Here is a 17963-nt window from a genome sequence, read left to right on the forward strand (position 1 = left end):
CGTGTGAACCTAGTCTCAAATCAAGGAAATTTTCGGAATAAAATTTTAAAATGGTTTTCAAAATAAAGGATGGAGGGTGCAGAGGGTACGATCAGCCGGAGCCTGTAAGTAAACCCCAAAATACCATACAGTTATAGATATTATGATATGTTAGAACAGCATGCTAGTGCTAGGCTAGGGATCTTCAGGAATCACATGATAGACTTGCCTGATTATATGATGCCTACTAGCCTAGGGTTTCTTGTATATGGAATTGACATCATTACTGTAATCGATAGTGTAGGCATCACGGCTGTGCGTAATCAAGATCTTATAGCCTGAGAATGTTTGATCCAGTCTTCGGATATGTTTGGGTATTCGAAAGTCTATTGGGTCCAGTGTTATGTGCGACTAGCCTGCACTAGCACTGCAGTGGTTGATGAAAGTTTCATGGATGTGTGGGTTGTGAGGAGCTGTGAGATCAGTTGTGGGATAAGCGATGTTTCCCTAGGAGTAAGGGTTGAGTGCATGTTATGTTGATGATAGTGTTAGGGTGTTGTGGTGATACTTGAGACAAATATGGGTAGGTGTGGAAGGTAGTATGGGCCCGTACTACTGAAAGCACAGGACCCATACGCGTAGCAAGGAAGTCACAACCCCTAGGGTTTGTGGGTTTCGGCCTCCCGATATTATGTTATTTATCTGATGACTTGAGTATATATATATATATATATATATATATATATATATATATATATATATATTCAGTATGGTGGTGACGAGACGTGTTGCTACTGGATTCGGGACAGGATCAGGATCAGGATCGGGATCGGGAGATGGAGGTTCGGAAGTGCCGATAGCACCTGAGCCCGTGGTACAGATAGGGACAGAGGAGTTGGATGCCAGGATCCGGGAGATTATGCACGACGAGATTGCTGCAGCATTACGAGCGCAGCTGCCAGAGATGTTTGGGTCGATTAAGACCGCGATGGTTGAGTACTTTGATGAGCGATATGCAGCTCTAGCAGAGACAGCTGCCGCTGCAGCCACTTCGACTGTAACTGCAGCAGGGGTTGGAGGAGGAGCCAGCAGGGCTTTCCAGTACCGGGACTTCGATAACACGAAGCCCCCGACGTTTGATGGTATACAGGATGCGATCAGGGCTATGAGGTGGTTATCTGACGTGGAGGGATGTTTCTTCACGTGTTCATGTCCTGCTGACCAGAAGGTCAGGTGTGCCCTGAACCTGCTGAGGCTTGGGACAAAGGACTGGTGGAGATTGACGACAGGGTCGTACACGGATGATCAGCGAGCTGCTGTTACTTGGGAGCAGTTCCGGGATATGTTCCGCACCCGCTACGTTCCACGTGTTGAGCGGGAGCGGCTTGCTCAGGAGTTTTTGACATTGAGACAGGATGGGGAGTCAGTGATGGAGATCACTCGTATGTTCACGGAGAGGGCTATGTTCTGCCCGGAGTTTGCTTCAGAGCAGTCTCAGATGACTCGTTATCTGAGTATGCTCAAGACTGATATTCGACAGTTTGTTGCTACGCAATGTTGTGAGACTCTTTTGGATCTTCAGGAAGCCGCGAGTTGGAGATAGAGCTGCAGTTGAAGGAGCAGCGTCAGGTTCCGACACAGTCTCAGCCGGTACCTAAGCGGTCCAAGACCGCTGATACTCGGACCGGGGGTCAGCAGAGCCGCACTTGTGGAAAGTGTGGCAGGGGTCATTCTGGGATTTGTCGAGCAGGAGGTGGTTGGCACAAATGTGGCAAGGAGGGGCACTATGCCAGAGACTGTCTCCAGTCCACCCCTCCAGCATATATGAGGATTTGTTATCATTGTCATCAGGTTGGTCACGTGAAGACCAACTGCCCGCAGCTCGCCGCCAAGCCGGCGCAGGGATCCGCACCGGCTACTCTGAGGATTGGGGATGAGAGGCCAGTCAAGGCGGAGCCTCCAAAGGCTCAGGGACGCGCCTTCCAGCTCATGGCCGAGGAGGCCAAGGCAACACCGGATGTGGTTGCTGGTATGTTTCTATTTTCTGTTTCAGTCATTTTATCTATGTTGTGCTTATCGTTGGTACCTGTGTTTAGGTACGTTTTTAGTAAACTCTTTGCTTGTATTGGTTTTATTTGACTCGGGGGCGAGTCAGTTGTTTGTATCTCAGACTTTCAGTAGAGAGTTCAGTGTGTCGGTAGATGAGCTTGAGTGTCCGTTGGGAGTTTCGATCGCCAACGAGCACGAGATTTCTGCTTCTTCGGTTTACCGGGGATGCGAGCTGGAGATTTTTGGGGTATCATTCTCGATAGATTTGATTCCTATTCCCGTGGGGGAAGTATGTGTGATCGTAGGGATGGATTGGCTCAGCCGGTTTGGCACCATGATCGACTGTGAGGGACAGCGAGTAGTAGTTCGAACCCCAAGTGGGGGAGAACTGGTGGTATATGGTGAGGGCACCAGAGTAGGATCAGGGTTTTGTTCGGCCAACATGGCTCAACAGCATATTCAGCACAGATGTGCAGGCTATTTAGCGTGTGTGGTGGACACGCGGGTCAGGGATCAGACTTCAGTTCCAGAGGTCCCGGTGGTTAGAGAGTTTGCCGACGTGTTTCCAGAGGAGTTACTTGGAGTGCCCCCGGAGAGGTAGGTGGAGTTCAGGATTGATCTGGTGCCGGGTGCGGCCCCTATCGCTAAGGCGTCGTACCGACTGGCACCTCCAGAGATGCAGGAGTTGTCATCTCAGTTGCAGGAGCTGCTGGGTAAGCAGTTTATTCGTCCGAGTAGTTCCCCATGGGGAGCATCGATCCTCTTCGTCAGGAAGAAGGACGGTTCGCACAGGATGTGCATCGACTACAGGGAGTTGAACAAGCTGACGGTGAAGAACCGTTATCCACTCCCAAGGATAGATGATATTTTCGATCAGCTGCAGGGTGCATCTTGGTTTTCCAAGATCGACTTGAGATCTGGGTATCACCAGGTCAGGGTGAGGGAGGAAGACGTGGAGAAGGCCGCGTTTCGGACTCGTTATGGTTATTACGAGTTCGTGGTGATGCCGTTCGGGCTCACCAACGCGCCAGCAGTATTCATGGATTTGATCAATCGATTCTGCAGACCGATGCTCGATCGCTCGGTCATTGTGTTCATAGATGATATCTTGGTGTATTCCAAGACCCGAGAGCAGCACGAGGAGCGCCTCAGGGAGCTGCTGGAGGTTCTGCGACGAGAACGGCTGTATGCCAAGTTCTCGAAGTGTGGGTTTTGGTTAAGAGAGGTCCAGTTCCTCGGACATCTCGTTAACCAGGAGGGGATTTTGGTCGACCCGGCCAAAGTCGAGGCGGTTATGCAGTGGGAGATTCCGAAATCTCCCTCAGACATTAGGAGTTTCTTGGGATTAGCAGGGTACTACCGGATATTTATTCGAGATTTTTCCAAGGTTGCAGTACCCCTCACTCGTCTAACGAGGAAGGGGGTGGATTTCCGGTGGGGCCCTGAGCAGCAGAGGGCGTTTGAGACCCTCCGACAATGTTTATGTGAGGCACCAGTGTTGACGCTCCCCGAGGGAGTCGAGGATTTCGTAGTATTTTGTGATGCGTCCATCACAGGTCTGGAGGCGGTCCTCATGCAGAGAGGACGAGTGATAGCCTATGCATCGCGGCAGCTGAAGCCGCATGAGACAAGATACCCCACGCACGATCTTGAGTTGGGAGCGGTGGTATTCGCTCTCAAGATTTGGAGGCATTACCTGTACGTGGTCCGATGTACTATATACACGGATCACAAGAATTTGAGGCACATCATGGATCAGCCGAACCTGAATATGAGGCAGCGCAGGTGGCTGGATGTAGTCAAGGACTATGATTGTGAGATCCATTACCATCCTGGTAAAGTGAATGTGGTTGCGGACGCTTTGAGCCGCAAGTCAGCTGGGTCTTCTACCCCGGCAAGGTGTATGAGGATAGCGGTGGATTCCCCGCTTGTGAACTTGATTAAGGATGCTCAGGTCGAGGGCATGAGACCAGAGAACTGGAAGGTGGAACGGATTAAGGGCGAGAACGCCCGGTTTGTTCAGGATAGCCGCGAATCATTGACCCGACGCGGTCGGGTTTGGGTTCCGAATGTCCGGAGGGGTCCGGCAGACAGTGATGGAGGAGGCTCATAAGTCTCACTTTTCTATACACCCGCGTGCCACTAAGATGTACCGGGATTTGAGGTTGAGCTACTGGTGGCCGTGCATGAAGCGAGAAATCGCTTGGTACGTCGAGAGGTGCTTGACTTGTAGGATGGTTAAGGCCGAGCATCAGAGACCGCATGGTAAACTGCAGCCCCTGGAGATTCCCATGTGGAAATGGGAACATATCACGATGGACTTTATTACCAAGTTGCCGAGAATGGCGAAGGGGCTTGATGCTATATGGGTCATCGTGGATCGATTGACCAAGAGTGCCCATTTCTTGGCCATACGGGAGAGTTCGTCGGCCGAGAGATTGGCCGATATGTACGTCAGCGAGATTGTCTCTCGCCATGGGGTTCCAGTCTCCATTGTCTCCGATCGGGATGTCAGGTTTACTTCCCGTTTTTGGCAGAAGTTCCACGAGGAACTGGGTACGCGGCTGCACTTTAGTACAACATTCCATCCGCAAACCGACGGTCAGAGCGAGCGGACCATTCAAACCCTCGAGGATATGTTGAGGGCGTGTTTTATTCATTTTGGTGGGAGTTGGGATTCTCACCCACCGCTGACAGAGTTCGCCTACAACAACAGCTATAATTCCAGTATTGGCGCCGCACCTTTTGAGCTGTTGTATGGTCGGAGATGTAGAACCCCGGTCTGTTGGGGTGAAGTGGGACACAGAGTGATGGGTCGGACGGAGGTAGTCTTGCAGACTACCGAAAAGATCCAGCAGATCAGACAGCGGCTGCAAACCGCTCAGAGTCGGCAAAAGAGTTACACTGATAGACGCCGATCGGATTTAGAGTTTCAGGTTGGTGACATGGTACTTCTGAAGGTCTCGCCCTGGAAGGGTGTGATCCGCTTCAGGAAGAGGGGAAAATTGGGTCCCCGTTATATTGGGCCGTTCAGGATTATTTCCAGGGTTGGCAGAGTGGCTTATAGGCTAGAGCTACCTGAGGAGCTCAGCCGAATTCATAGCATGTTCCATGTTTCGTAGTTGCGAAAGTGTATTACGGATCAGGAGGCAGTAGTATCGCTGGATGATATACAGGTCAATGAGCGCCTGAATTACGTGGAGAGGCCTGTAGCCATGTTGGAAAGGAAGAAGAAGATTTTGCGGAATAAAGAAATACCCTTGGTAAAAGTGCAGTGGGAGCATCGGAGAGGATCCGAGTGGACGTGGGAGCCGGAGACGGAAATGCGGGAGCATTACCCGGCGTTTTTTATTCGAGTAGACTTCGAGGGCGAAGTCTAGTTCAAGTGGGGGAGAATTGTAACGCCCCGATTCTTAGGTATTGTTTAAATAAGAATTTAATTGGTTTCAAGGCCTACTCGACGAGTTGGTTGCCCTACTCGTCGAGTAGCAACGGGCTTCGTACGCGTGTTTAGTGACCTACTCGCCGAGTCCATGAAGGGACTCGACGAGTAGGAGCTGGCAGAGGAAACCCTAAATCCCGGGGTTTTGCACCCTATTTAAGGAAACATAAGCCTCCTTTGGCCTCTTTGCAGTCCTTGAGAGCTCAGAAAACCCTAATTCGTGTGGTATTTCATTCTTGTGTGTGTAAAGCTTTGGAGAGGAAATCTTTTGAGAAGAGAAGCTTGGGGAACAAAAGGCTAGGAGCAAGGAGGTGTGGGATATCAGAAATCTACCTCAGATAGCATCATTTGGGGGTACCAAGTCGACACCTTTTCTCCTTTTTCTTTCTAGACCTCTTTTGGTTGAGATCTAGGGTTTTTATGGTTTGGTTGAGATGGTAGTGTGGGATATGAGTTAGATCCGAAGTTGTAACTTCAGATCTGTAACCTTCTTGGGTTCTAGAGTCATAAAGCTTCGAATTTGGTCATGTATGAAGCCTCTATGAGTATGAAACCCCCATTGTGAGCTTGGATTTGACATTAAGAGCCTTTTTAGCTATGCATGCACGTAAAGTTTGCAACTTTACGTGAAAAGCATGCCTTAGAAGCTTGGATCTGTAGTTTGGAGCCGCTGCATGGCTCAAATGAGTCTGTATGGCAAAAAGGACTGAAGGGACTCGGCGAGTCGCATGGTCGACTCGGCGAGTCATATGAAGATAGGCATGAACTCGGCGAGTTGGAAGAACAACTCAACGAGTCCAATGAAGATTTCCGTAGACTCGACGAGTGGATGAACAACTCGGCGAGTCGGATGAGGTTGCCCCAAATTATGTATGCGCGGGTAACTGTCGAGTTGCAAGAAGGAAGCTCGACGAGTGGCCTTAGGGTCTCGATCGTAAGCCAAAGGAACACGACGAGTCACTCAGGTGACTCGGCGAGTGGGCTAGTACTTCAAGGAACTCGGCGAGTAGCCGGGGGTACTCAGCGAGTCAAGGTCAACATGGACTGTTGACCTTGACTGATGACTTTGACTTTGACCAGGGTTTGTGTAGTTGGCTTATGGGTATGATCATACTATGGTAATAGGTGATGGAGTTTGTGACAGTGATCCGAGGGTTGAAGTTTACCTACCGAGTCGACATCTGCAAGGTGAGTTATCCTCACTATATCGATAGGGTCTAAGGCACCAAGGCCGACCCTTTTTGTTGTTATCGTTATGGTATGCTACATGTGGATATGATCTGTTAGATCAGAATCAGGATAGACAATATGTTATGCTCTTATGATCCGTAGGGATTGATATGTTAGTGACCTGCTAGGTCAGTGCTCTAGTTATGAGAGTTTGCTATGTTTGGTGCTCAGTAAGATAGATATGTTTGATGGTTGTATATGCCAGTATATGTTAGTTATGCGCACATGGTTATTTGCTTGTTGCTTGGGTTGAGGCGGTCCTGCTTTGTGCTGAAGGCCAACACACCCTATGAGCGGTCCGGGAAGAATGTAGGACCACGTGGCGGTCCAGTCATGCCGAAGGCTCCGTATAGATTCAGTTGGACTGTAGGCCCTGTAGGGCGGTCCAGTCAGGTCGATGGCCCAGTATGCATGTTGATTGATTGGTTATTACGGATATGATATTATCAGTGTGGTATTGATATTTTTGGGGTAGCTCACTAAGCCCTCGGGCTTACAGTTTTCAGTTTATTGTTTCAGGTACTTCAGGAGTTCATGGCAAGGCGAAGGCGTGACCGTACCGCTCCTCATCCTTATGATCTGGCTTTTGGGACACTCTGATTGAATAATAAATTGAAAACATTTTTGTAAACAATACTATTGGGTTTTATTTATGCTTGAAAAGTTTAAATTTGGCGTAAAATTTTGGATGCTACAGTATTGTGAATTGACTATATTCATTTGTAATTTTTTTAGGAACTTTATGTCTGTTTCTGAAATATCAGATGAAAGAAGCAATATACTCATGATTTTTCTTAAATTTTGAATAAAGTATTTAAAATTTAAACTATGAATATTGTGTAAATAAACTTTGAAAGAAATGTTGGCCTCCGGATCTGAAGGTATAAATGTAAGTTTTAAGTTGTGAATATGACTGTGAATATATAATTTTTGTGTATTAAACAAGTGAAATTTATTATATTAAGTTGTGAATTTTGTATTTTAAACTGTGAATTGATTGTATTAAGTTGTGAATTGAATTTATTAAGCTGTGAACTTTTTTTTACAAATTTTGTGTTAAAATATGAATGATTTATTGTTAATGTTTGTATTAATTTTTTTGAATATATTTATATTTTGTGTTGTATAAAAATATAAGAATGTATTAGTTTTTACAATTATTTTTTTTAAACTTTGAATTAGTGAATTAATTGGCTTATTAAATTGTGAACATAATGTTTAAACTGTGAATCCATGATTTTATATACATAGCTAATTTCGAAGGAATGCTGATTGCGTAGGTGACACAAGTGGTACGTGGCGGCATATGGTAGTTGGTGGTGGTATAGTTTAAGTTTGATTTCTTTAAATATGTAAATTAGTGTATAATAGATTGTATTATGTTGAGAATTTTATATATTAAATGAAATTTGGACTATATTAAATTGTATATTTTATATTGATTTTGTGTTAAAATATCAATGAATATATGCATAAAAATATTAAACTATGTATTAATTTAATATGTTATTAAAATTTGAATATATCTTATAAACGATATATTTTTTTAATGAAAATCTATAATTTAGAAGAGATAAAATTTGAACTATCAAGGCATATTTCTATTTTTTTTTATTAATTTTTGTACATTTTTCTGCAAAAATAAAATGGTATTTATTAAAAAATATTACCAAAAAAATGAAAATCATAACGTTTGTTCTATTAAACTGTGAATACAACCAAAAATATTCTACTAAATTCAGTATTAGTCCCGGGGAGGGTCGACAGTGGTCTGGCAGCGGTCCGACGGTGGCCCAACGACAAATGACAATTAATTATAAACTATGGAATAAAAAACTTGCTTAATATAATATTAATGTTTGATTTGTCCAAAATATATTAATGGAACACGAACGGATAAACGAACAGAGTTTTCTTGTTCATGTTCGTTCATTTAACAAATTATCTTGTTCATGTTCGTTCGTTTATGTTCGTGAACATGCTAAACGAACGAACATAAACGAACAAAGATAAACAAACACAATTGAACATATATGAACATAAATGAACAATAATATAGTAATGTAATAAAAAAACAATTGAAAATATATGAACATAAAAAAACTTAAACGAACGAACATAAACGAACGTAAACGAACAACATAAACGAACGTTCACGAACGTAAATGAACGAACGAGACCATTGTTCATGTTCGTTCGTTTATCTAAACGAACGAGAATTTGTGTTTATGTTCGTTCATTTATTAAATAAACGAACATAAACGAACTTCCCGCCGAACAGTTCACGAACGGTTCGTCGAACGTTCAGTTCATATATATATATATATATATATATATATATATATATATATATATATATATATATATATATATATATATATATATATATATATATATTATTTATTAATTTTGGTAAATGTAAACAAGAGATAATGGTGGGGGGCGTTCTTGGAGTTGGAGTCACATGTCTTCTAGAAATGGCGGGGTTACACGGTGTACAATACTACCAATACCATTTAGTCCTATAAGTATTGGTATCTGATACATCCACATACCAACTGATCCACGAGGGCTCATACTTTAAAACTTTTGCCGAAAGAGATGGAGGAAATACAGCACATGACTGTTAGTGCTAATGGACTCAACATTCACATAGCTGAAAAGGGTCAAGGTCCATTGGTGTTGCTCCTCCATGGCTTCCCTGAGCTCTGGTATTCCTGGCGCCACCAGATTGTGTATTTGGCTGATCATGGTTACCGAGCCGTGGCACCAGACCTCCGTGGGTATGGTGGCACGACAGGTGCACCGGTCAATGACCACACCAAATTCACCTTCCACCATCTCGCGGGGGATATTATTGGTCTTCTTGATGCAATAACAAGTGAAGGTGAGAAGGTGTTTGTTGTGGGTCATGACTGGGGAGCGATCATTGCGTGGTACTTGTGCATGTTTAGGCCTGATAGAGTCAAAGCTCTGGTCACCCTCAGCTTGCCATTTGTTCCATGGAACCCGAACGGAGACCTCGTCCAGCTCTCAAGACATGTATACGGAGAGGACCATTACATGGTCAGATTTCAGGTAGATATCTTATTTTTGACAGTTACTATTATTACATATATATATATATATATATATATATATATATATATATATATATATATATATATATATATATATATATATATATATATATATATAAAAGTTGGCAAAAAATAAGTCTTTGATTGTGTTCGGCTTTATTAATTTTTCCAATCAGTAATCTTTTTTTTTTTTTTTTTTTTTTTTTTCAATAGGAACCAGGAGAAATTGAAGCTGAGGTGGCTAAAATGGGTATTCCAGCTTTTCTGAAAACGTTTTTTACACATCGAGACGCTGAACCATATTACATATCCAAAGGCAACGGATTTCGACATTCACCTGGTGATGCCCCGGTCACCTTGCCACATTGGTTGTCAGAGGAAGATGTTGAATACTTTGCTAGACATCTAGTAAAGACTGGCATCACTGGTCCTGTTAACTATTATCGAGCTCTTCATTTGTAAGTCCCATTTACTGCCAATATAACTCTCAATTTGCGCGCACTGCAATCTACAATTCTACATAGACAAAACCAATACATATATATGAAATCTAGTTGATTTTATATGATTCTTTAGTTTTATTTTTGAGTTGCCTTTTATATATATATATATATATATATATATATATATATATATATATATGACATTGTAGGAATTGGGAACTCACTGCGGCATGGCATGGTGCTAAAGTGACTGTGCCATCAAAATACATCGTTGGGGACCTAGACTTGATGTATAAAATGTTTGCCAAGGACTACATACATGGTGATGGGTTTAAAAGAGATGTTCCCCTTTTGGAAGAAATTGTTATAATGAAAGGTGTGGCCCACTTTATCAACCAAGAGAAGCCGCATGAGATCAGCAAGCACATAATTGAGTTTCTTAGTAAATTTTGATTTCATTTTTTTTCTTTTCAATGCTCGAGGCTAAGATATGTATATTGTATCTAAAGGGAAAATAGGCAGCTTCTATGAATCTCATTTAAATAATAATGTGTTGTAATAAGAGCACATATATGGTGCAAATGGAAACTCTGTGTGTTGTAATAATGTGTTGGATGCTACTCGCCTTTTCCCTTTTCCAATTCTTCATGAAGGCCGCAACCCGGATATACTCGGAGGTTGTTTTGTTTCATAATTAAAAATAACCAAGACCGATAATTATAGAAAATGATTAGCAATGGCATAGTTATGTTATTTTAAAAAATTGTTCAAGACTTGGAAGTTCATTTCAACATGACGATTAGGCAAAGAGAAGTTTTTGAGTGTCAATGGCACTACATGCTTAAGATTTTCTTATAACTATCTTTATTGACAGTCTTTGCCAACATATGTCACCAGTGGAGTATCATGCTATCCTCAAATATCGCCTTATGATTCCTTTATGCACGGTTGATGAAACGTGCTTTGTTTGTCGCAAGACATGTTTGGACTCTTTTGGGGAACATGTAGTTCATTGTAGAGAGCTCCAGGATTTTAAGTACCGACACGATCTAGTTATGGATTTAATACATATTATCGTTCCTTGTAGACAGCTCCCAGATCGTATCTCTTTCTTGGCAGAAACCCGGGTTATGGAAGAACTAATATATATTAAGTTCATAGTTCCTAAGATTTATTACATATTATCGTTCCTTCCAACAGTTATGGAAGAACTAATAAACACAAGATTGATTACTCGAAAAACGAATGAACATGAAATTGGTGTTGCAAAAATCGCAGATGGAAAGAGAGGAGAGTAGAAGGCTTTATTTTCAGAGGTGTGTAACAAATAGGACCTGAGAGGTCCTATTTATACTAATATATGAACATAAATCCCCCAAACACTGAACCTGATAATGACGCCTGGCCTTTCACGGGCTGTCATCTGGCAATTCGATTTCAAATTCGGTGATGTTATCTGATATAGCATATGTTTCAAACATAAAGTTTTATGAGACTTCTAGAATATTTTGTGTTCTGATCAATGAACTCAATGATGGTTGACACGCTGACCGGGTCGGCCCCATGGATTCAACTCGAGCTTGCTAAAGATAAAAGTTTCTTCTCTCCTAAAAAATGATGTAGTTTGCGAAGTGCAAAGTGCATGTAAATGACATTATTTTGCAAACTCATGTCCTTCATTAATGTCTTTGAAAGCGTAACACACTACAAGATTAAAGACCTACGGGGACGACAAAAGTCGTCGCCATAGGGTGCAAAGTCGTCGCTATAGATCCTGGAGATGACATGTCGTCACCATAGGCCTTGTCGCTATAGGTGTGTCGCTTTAGATCCAATTGTCGTCGCCATAGCCTTCGTCGCCATAGCCAACCCTAAAGCGACGACTTGTTGTCGCCGTAGGTAAACCTATTGCGACGACTTCTTGTCGCTATATATATCCCAATAGAGACGATAAGTCGTCCCTATAGGTTCTGCACAAATTTTATAGATTCTAGCCATGCCCTTGTGATTTGTTTAATTTCCGAGGATTTTTATTTACAATAAAAGGTTTATATACAATAAAACAAAAAAACAGTAAATTAATATATAAAGCATTTCAAATATATACAATCCAAAGCTTTAAAATATATTACACGATCGATTTACTAAAAACACACAACATAATTTGAAATTTTGTAGTTGTTCATACAAAAAAAACTACAGTTGATAATCGAAACAATATCTAATGAAATGTTTAGTGGAATTAACCATTCCATTCTTTTCCAATATGAAGTTTGTAACTTTACGGGTTCCATGATTAGCACCTACAAATTTAAAGATAATACATATGATCAGGTATCATTTCAATACATTTCAAGTTTAAAAAATATATATATCAACACAAAGCCAATACCAACAAGATCTTCATTGCAATATTTATGTACCAATGATAATGATAACCTGATGAGTCTTTCATCATACATTCCTTCAACCATTCCATTTCATCATACAAAACAATCAATGTTCATTCTAATGGAATTAACCATTCCATTCTTTCCACGATTGCATTATACCAAACACTACCTATCAGTGTTGTTATGTTTCTTTCACAAAATAACTAAACTACAAGTTCAATAAAAAAAACTAGTTCTAACACAATGATTCCTCCATTATTATTTAGTTGATGAGCAGATAACAAAATCCAACCAAAATAGCATTTGTAGAAACAACAATACCAATGATAAAAAGGTGAGCTATGAACCAGATTTATGCTTTGTGCTCGATGTATGAAACAGAAAGTCCAGAAGTTCCCAGAACTGTCACCTGCAATTACAGAATAGCATAGTTTCAAAAGAGTGTAAGTATGCATAGTAGCCTTTAAAGGCTATAGTGAGAATCATTACTTTTTGTTATATTGTTTCAAGAAAGATAATTTGTGTTTATAAGGGGACAATATAGGAAACAAGATAGATTCCTCTTGTGCAAGTTTCTTACAGTGACCACACCTGTCGAAAATTGCAGGACACATACAATTCCAAACCTATTGATACAGTTTAAAGCTGAAAAAAGTTAACAACAAATATTAGTAAGTAAGTAAATACATTAAAAGGAATGCCACATGCGCCAGAAAAACTCATTTCTGACATTATTTATTATCATAATTTGAAAATTCATAATGTGAAAAACAAGATCTTAACATGCAATATGATTTGTATGCACATGAAACAAGTGATGAGAGCAAGGTAATAACATTTAATCAGGTTCAATGACATATAAATCTTATGTTCTAACCAATGGGTTGAATGACAATCCAAACCCAAAATATCCCCCCTTATCTAATACGGGGATACTAATAACCGTATTTTATCTCCCTATATTCTATTTCACTTTTTGTAGTAGTGGATGGAGGAATTGCAAAGTGATAGAACTTTTCTTGAGGTGGGTCTACAAAAAGCAGTAACCCTAAATTATCTAACACAACACAAAATCAATAACCCAATAACAAAATTAGTGAGACATACCTAGAGAAAATGGGAGTTGATGAACAGAGAGAGGAAGCTGGAATTAGAGAAATTGATATTGTTGATCGATGGAATCAGGAATCAGAATCAACACACGGAACTCGAATTCTCCTCCCGAAGACAGCAGGCCGCGGGTTACAGGCGGTGAAGGCGGTGGTCGTTGTGGAGGTCGGCGGCGTCAATGGAACCGACATAATCGTTATGGCGGTGGTCGGCGTCAAGTATGGATTGTTCGATCGATCGATCGATCGAGAGAGAGAGAGAGAAGGGTGAATGGAATGCGATTGTGAATGAGGGACGAGACCTATTTTCAAAATTAAAAAAAATATACTTAATTATTTTTGGAACCGGGGAAATTTCCCGCTAAACATTTGAGACCTGCCAAGTCGTATATAAACCTCAAGGTCAAAAAAAAATTTGGTCAACCCTATTGGAACGACAAGTCGTCCCCATAGCTCCACCTATAGCGACAACCACCGTCGTCCCTTTAGGCTTTGTCGCTATAGATATTTAATCTTGCAGTGACAAGAGAAAATGCTTATAAACATACTTTTAGTTTTTCCTCCCACCAATATGAGATATTAGAAAATTGCCAACTTGCTATAATTTCATAAAATTTCTACCAATCCCCGTCTAGTTGGAATGTTTCCTTTCACTTAAATAGATGACATCACATGGGTGTCATGGAGATTAACCCTAAGTATAACATGAATAAAGAAGAAGAGCCTGATTTCATGGTATTTTTATATGTTTAAACTATTGTTGAAAAAAATCGTGACTAGGTCTCGATTAATCTCCGATTTGTCCCTAGGCGTTACCTAATTGAGTTGAAGGCGCCTAATGATTAATCCGTGCCTACAAAATGAGTGAAGCAGTAGTAAACGATGAAATTTTAACACTTTGAAGACGTTCTATCTTAATTAAAACTATTTGAGGAATGATTACTGTTGTATCAATCATATTAACCTATTTTTTATGATATTAGTGGTATGTACGAACTTTATTATAATATTAGTCATATATAATTTTTCTAAAAATAAAAGAATTAGGAATTTAGGGTCCTCGCTACATCCTTCGATTAATTTCCGCCTAGCAGATTAATCCCTTAACCTCAGTCCGCTGACTAGTTAATGTCTAACATTTTTTACAACCTTGGTTTAAACCAAGAACCTTGTACGTGGCCTCCCTGGTATATCCCCATCTTTGTGTTCTTACTGACTCTGATTATGGTCATGTGTTCTAAACACTTTTTAGGACACTCTAGAAGATACACCACTATATTTCACTTGAGACAGCACCACGTCTAGACCATATAGGCAAAGTTTTACAACATCTTCGTTGCTTAGATGTCTCCAAAAGCTTGTTCAGAGTTTTAACTCAATTTTGTTCTCAACAACAACATATTGCCCTACCTCACATGGATCTCTGATTATTGATAGTATCTTCGACCGTTAGTGACTTCGTTATTATCCTTTAAACTTGAGAATTAGGAGAACCAATGTGAAGTCGGGTTTTCGTTAGTGAACGATTCTATTGTGTTTTTAGACTCATGAATCTCATAATATTTGTAACAAAATCTCTCGCCAAAGGTTTTGTAGGTGGATCTGCCAAGTTCCTACTTCTCTTAACATATAAAACTTTGATGCTACCAATTTCAGTAAGTTGTCTCACAAAATTATGTTGTAGAGCAACGTGTCTTGTCTTCTTATTATACATTATATTATGTACATTGGAATGCATGGCATTGGAATATCCCATATACGGATATCCAAGAGTAGATATGTAATCCATTCTGCCTCTTTCTCTGATGTTGCTTAGGCAATGAGCTTAACATGAATCGTTAAGTGAGCTATATATGTATTTTTCTTCTTGTCCATGAAAAACACTGCCAATTAGAGTTAAATCGTTAAGTGAGCTATAATATTCTAGTATCCTAAGAGATAATAAACATGTGAACTCCATAGTGCTTGTCCTTTTCAAGTATCCTAGTACTCATCCTACTACCGTCTCGTGCTTTGTTCTTGGCTTGATAGCATACTAACTCAGTTTGCATACAACGAATGCAACGTCTAGTTAAGTAAAATATATGGCATACATAATGCTACCAATCGTACTCGCATATTCTAGTTCAATGATCGCTTGACCAAAGTTCACATTAACTTTCACACATAAGTCAAAATGAGTGTTAAATTACTGAATATTCAAATGTTGAAGATATGTAAGAACTTTCTCTATATAATGATATTGTCACATAGAAATCTGATTACATGTCCTTTTCACCTTGATATCAAGAATATTATTTACTTCTCCTAGATCATTCATTTTAAAGTTCAAGGATGTGTATTTATTCATCTCAATAATATCATGCAAGAGTACCAATGATCAACATATCATCAAGATAAATATATATAATGATTGGTTCTTCGCATGTGTACTTGGAATAAATGCACGTGTCATCACCTTATATCATTCAAATATCCAAAATAATCTCATTTGTTAGATAGAAAACGAATTTTTTGATATCTTAAAGGAACACTAATATCAGGCCTTTTGAGTCATGCTTACAATTAATTTTAGTTGAAACCATATACATATGTTGATTATGTGGGTTGTAAGCTTAACAAAGAAATAGAACTATATTTGAATTTTCATACCTAAAATAGAATATGTTGCAACGAGTTGTTGTCGATAAGTGTTAGGGTTGAAGTTACAACTTCAAGATAATGGAATTGAATTTGGAAAATTTCATATGTTTTGTAATTCACAAATGCAATAGTCATTTCTCATTATCCAATTCAACACTCAAGAACAAAGCATGTTGATTTAAGATATCATTTTTATCAAAAAACCATGTTCTCAAAAGTGACAATGAACTTTTCATTATACCAACCGTTGAAGAGATTTTCGATATCTTCACTAAAGCATTTGATGATACCAATTTTAATTTTTCTTAATGTTGTTAGGAATGATCGATGGAAATACTTTTCTTGGTTTTTTAAGATTATTATGTTAATAGTTTTAGTTAGTACTAAAATTTTTTTTTTTTTTTTTTTTAGTTTTACTTATTGCCGTTTCACTAAGTCTAATATTGAGATAACTCAACAATCACCCAATTGCTCAAATATTAATCTTTAATGATAACCAGTCACTCTTTAACAATTAATGATCAGTCGTTCATGACATTAGGGAAGTATTTGAAACTTATTCAACGAATGTTCTATGAGAATAAAATTTAAACTGTGTCCCAAATGAAATTAATGATTGGTTACTTAATAACCATAATTGATTTTTTTCACAATATTTAAAAAAAAATCTATTTGTAGTGAATAATTTGTTAAAAAAACAAATTAAATTTGGGTGAACGATGGTGGATTTACAATCCAATGCCTTGATCTACTTATTATCTAGTATTACTTAGTATTATCTAATATTTTTATATTTTCCATTAAAATAAAAAAAGAGCATATTTTTTTTTTTATTTTCTTTCTTATTTCTGAAAACAAAGTAATAAAAAAAAAATTATGAGCATATTATTAATCTTATTTTCTTTCTTATCCGTTTGTAGATTGAGCTTCGATAACATCTAAGTATAGAGGGAAATTATGAGCATTACGTTCATGCATAACCTCAATACCAAGGTTAGCATGCTTAATGATCTCAAACCAAGTATTAATTACATGGCCTTGACTATCAGAAAAGCTTCTTTGACCTATTGAGTAGATCAAGAAAACAACAATCGTAGCTACAATAAGACCTGAATATGCAACAACAATCCAAGTTTGCATGCCCCGACGGATACTAAGCTCCCATTGACCCATGTAGCAAGCTACACCAAGTACGAAGTGTAGAAAAATTAGTTCATAAGGACCACCACAATACAACCATTCATCAACGAATGTTGCTTCCCATATTGGGTAAAAATGCAAACCTATAGCTGTAGAAGTAGGAATAATGACACCTGAAATAATATCGTTTCCATAAAGTAGATATCGAGAAACAGGTTCACCAATGTCATCAATGTTGTAAAACTTGCCGAGTTGGCCGATTACTCCTCCGAGTACTCGCTACTCGGCCCCTTGCCGAGGCGAGTTACAGAATCCCGAGTACTCCCCGATCGACCCCTAACTGAACTGAGCAGTGTTGTAAAACTCGGTCAACTAGGTGATTAATATGTATAATATACTTAATGATTTATTATTTAACATACAAACATGTGATTATTACTACATATATATCTTAA

At 39.7% G+C, this 17963-nt stretch overlaps 1 protein-coding gene across 1 annotated transcript; it reads left to right on the forward strand.

Annotated features, from left to right (window-relative positions):
• The first annotated feature begins 9177 nt into the window (after positions 1-9177).
• LOC145165631 (epoxide hydrolase 2-like) lies at positions 9178-10864 on the forward strand. The gene is made up of 3 exons (XM_079084399.1): positions 9178-9778; positions 9994-10238; positions 10433-10864. Exons 1-3 carry the CDS (start codon positions 9302-9304, stop codon positions 10674-10676), a joined length of 966 nt encoding a protein of 321 aa, XP_078940525.1. The 5' UTR covers positions 9178-9301; the 3' UTR covers positions 10677-10864.
• The last annotated feature ends 7099 nt before the right edge of the window (positions 10865-17963 follow it).

Source organism: Lactuca virosa, chromosome 1, assembly GCF_052849685.1.
Source record: "Lactuca virosa cultivar CGN04683 chromosome 1, Lactuca_virosa_CGN04683_v6, whole genome shotgun sequence".
NCBI classification, from domain to species: Eukaryota; Viridiplantae; Streptophyta; class Magnoliopsida; order Asterales; family Asteraceae; genus Lactuca; species Lactuca virosa.

Excerpts from the sequence above, each read along its gene's own strand:
- LOC145165631 (XM_079084399.1), top strand. The coding sequence starts at position 9,302 with ATGGAGGAAATACAGCACATGACTGTTAGTGCTAATGGACTCAACATT. Across the intron at positions 9,779-9,993 it reads ATTACATGGTCAGATTTCAG|GAACCAGGAGAAATTGAAGC; the intron begins GTAGATATCTTA and ends TTTTTTCAATAG. Across the intron at positions 10,239-10,432 it reads TATTATCGAGCTCTTCATTT|GAATTGGGAACTCACTGCGG; the intron begins GTAAGTCCCATT and ends ATGACATTGTAG.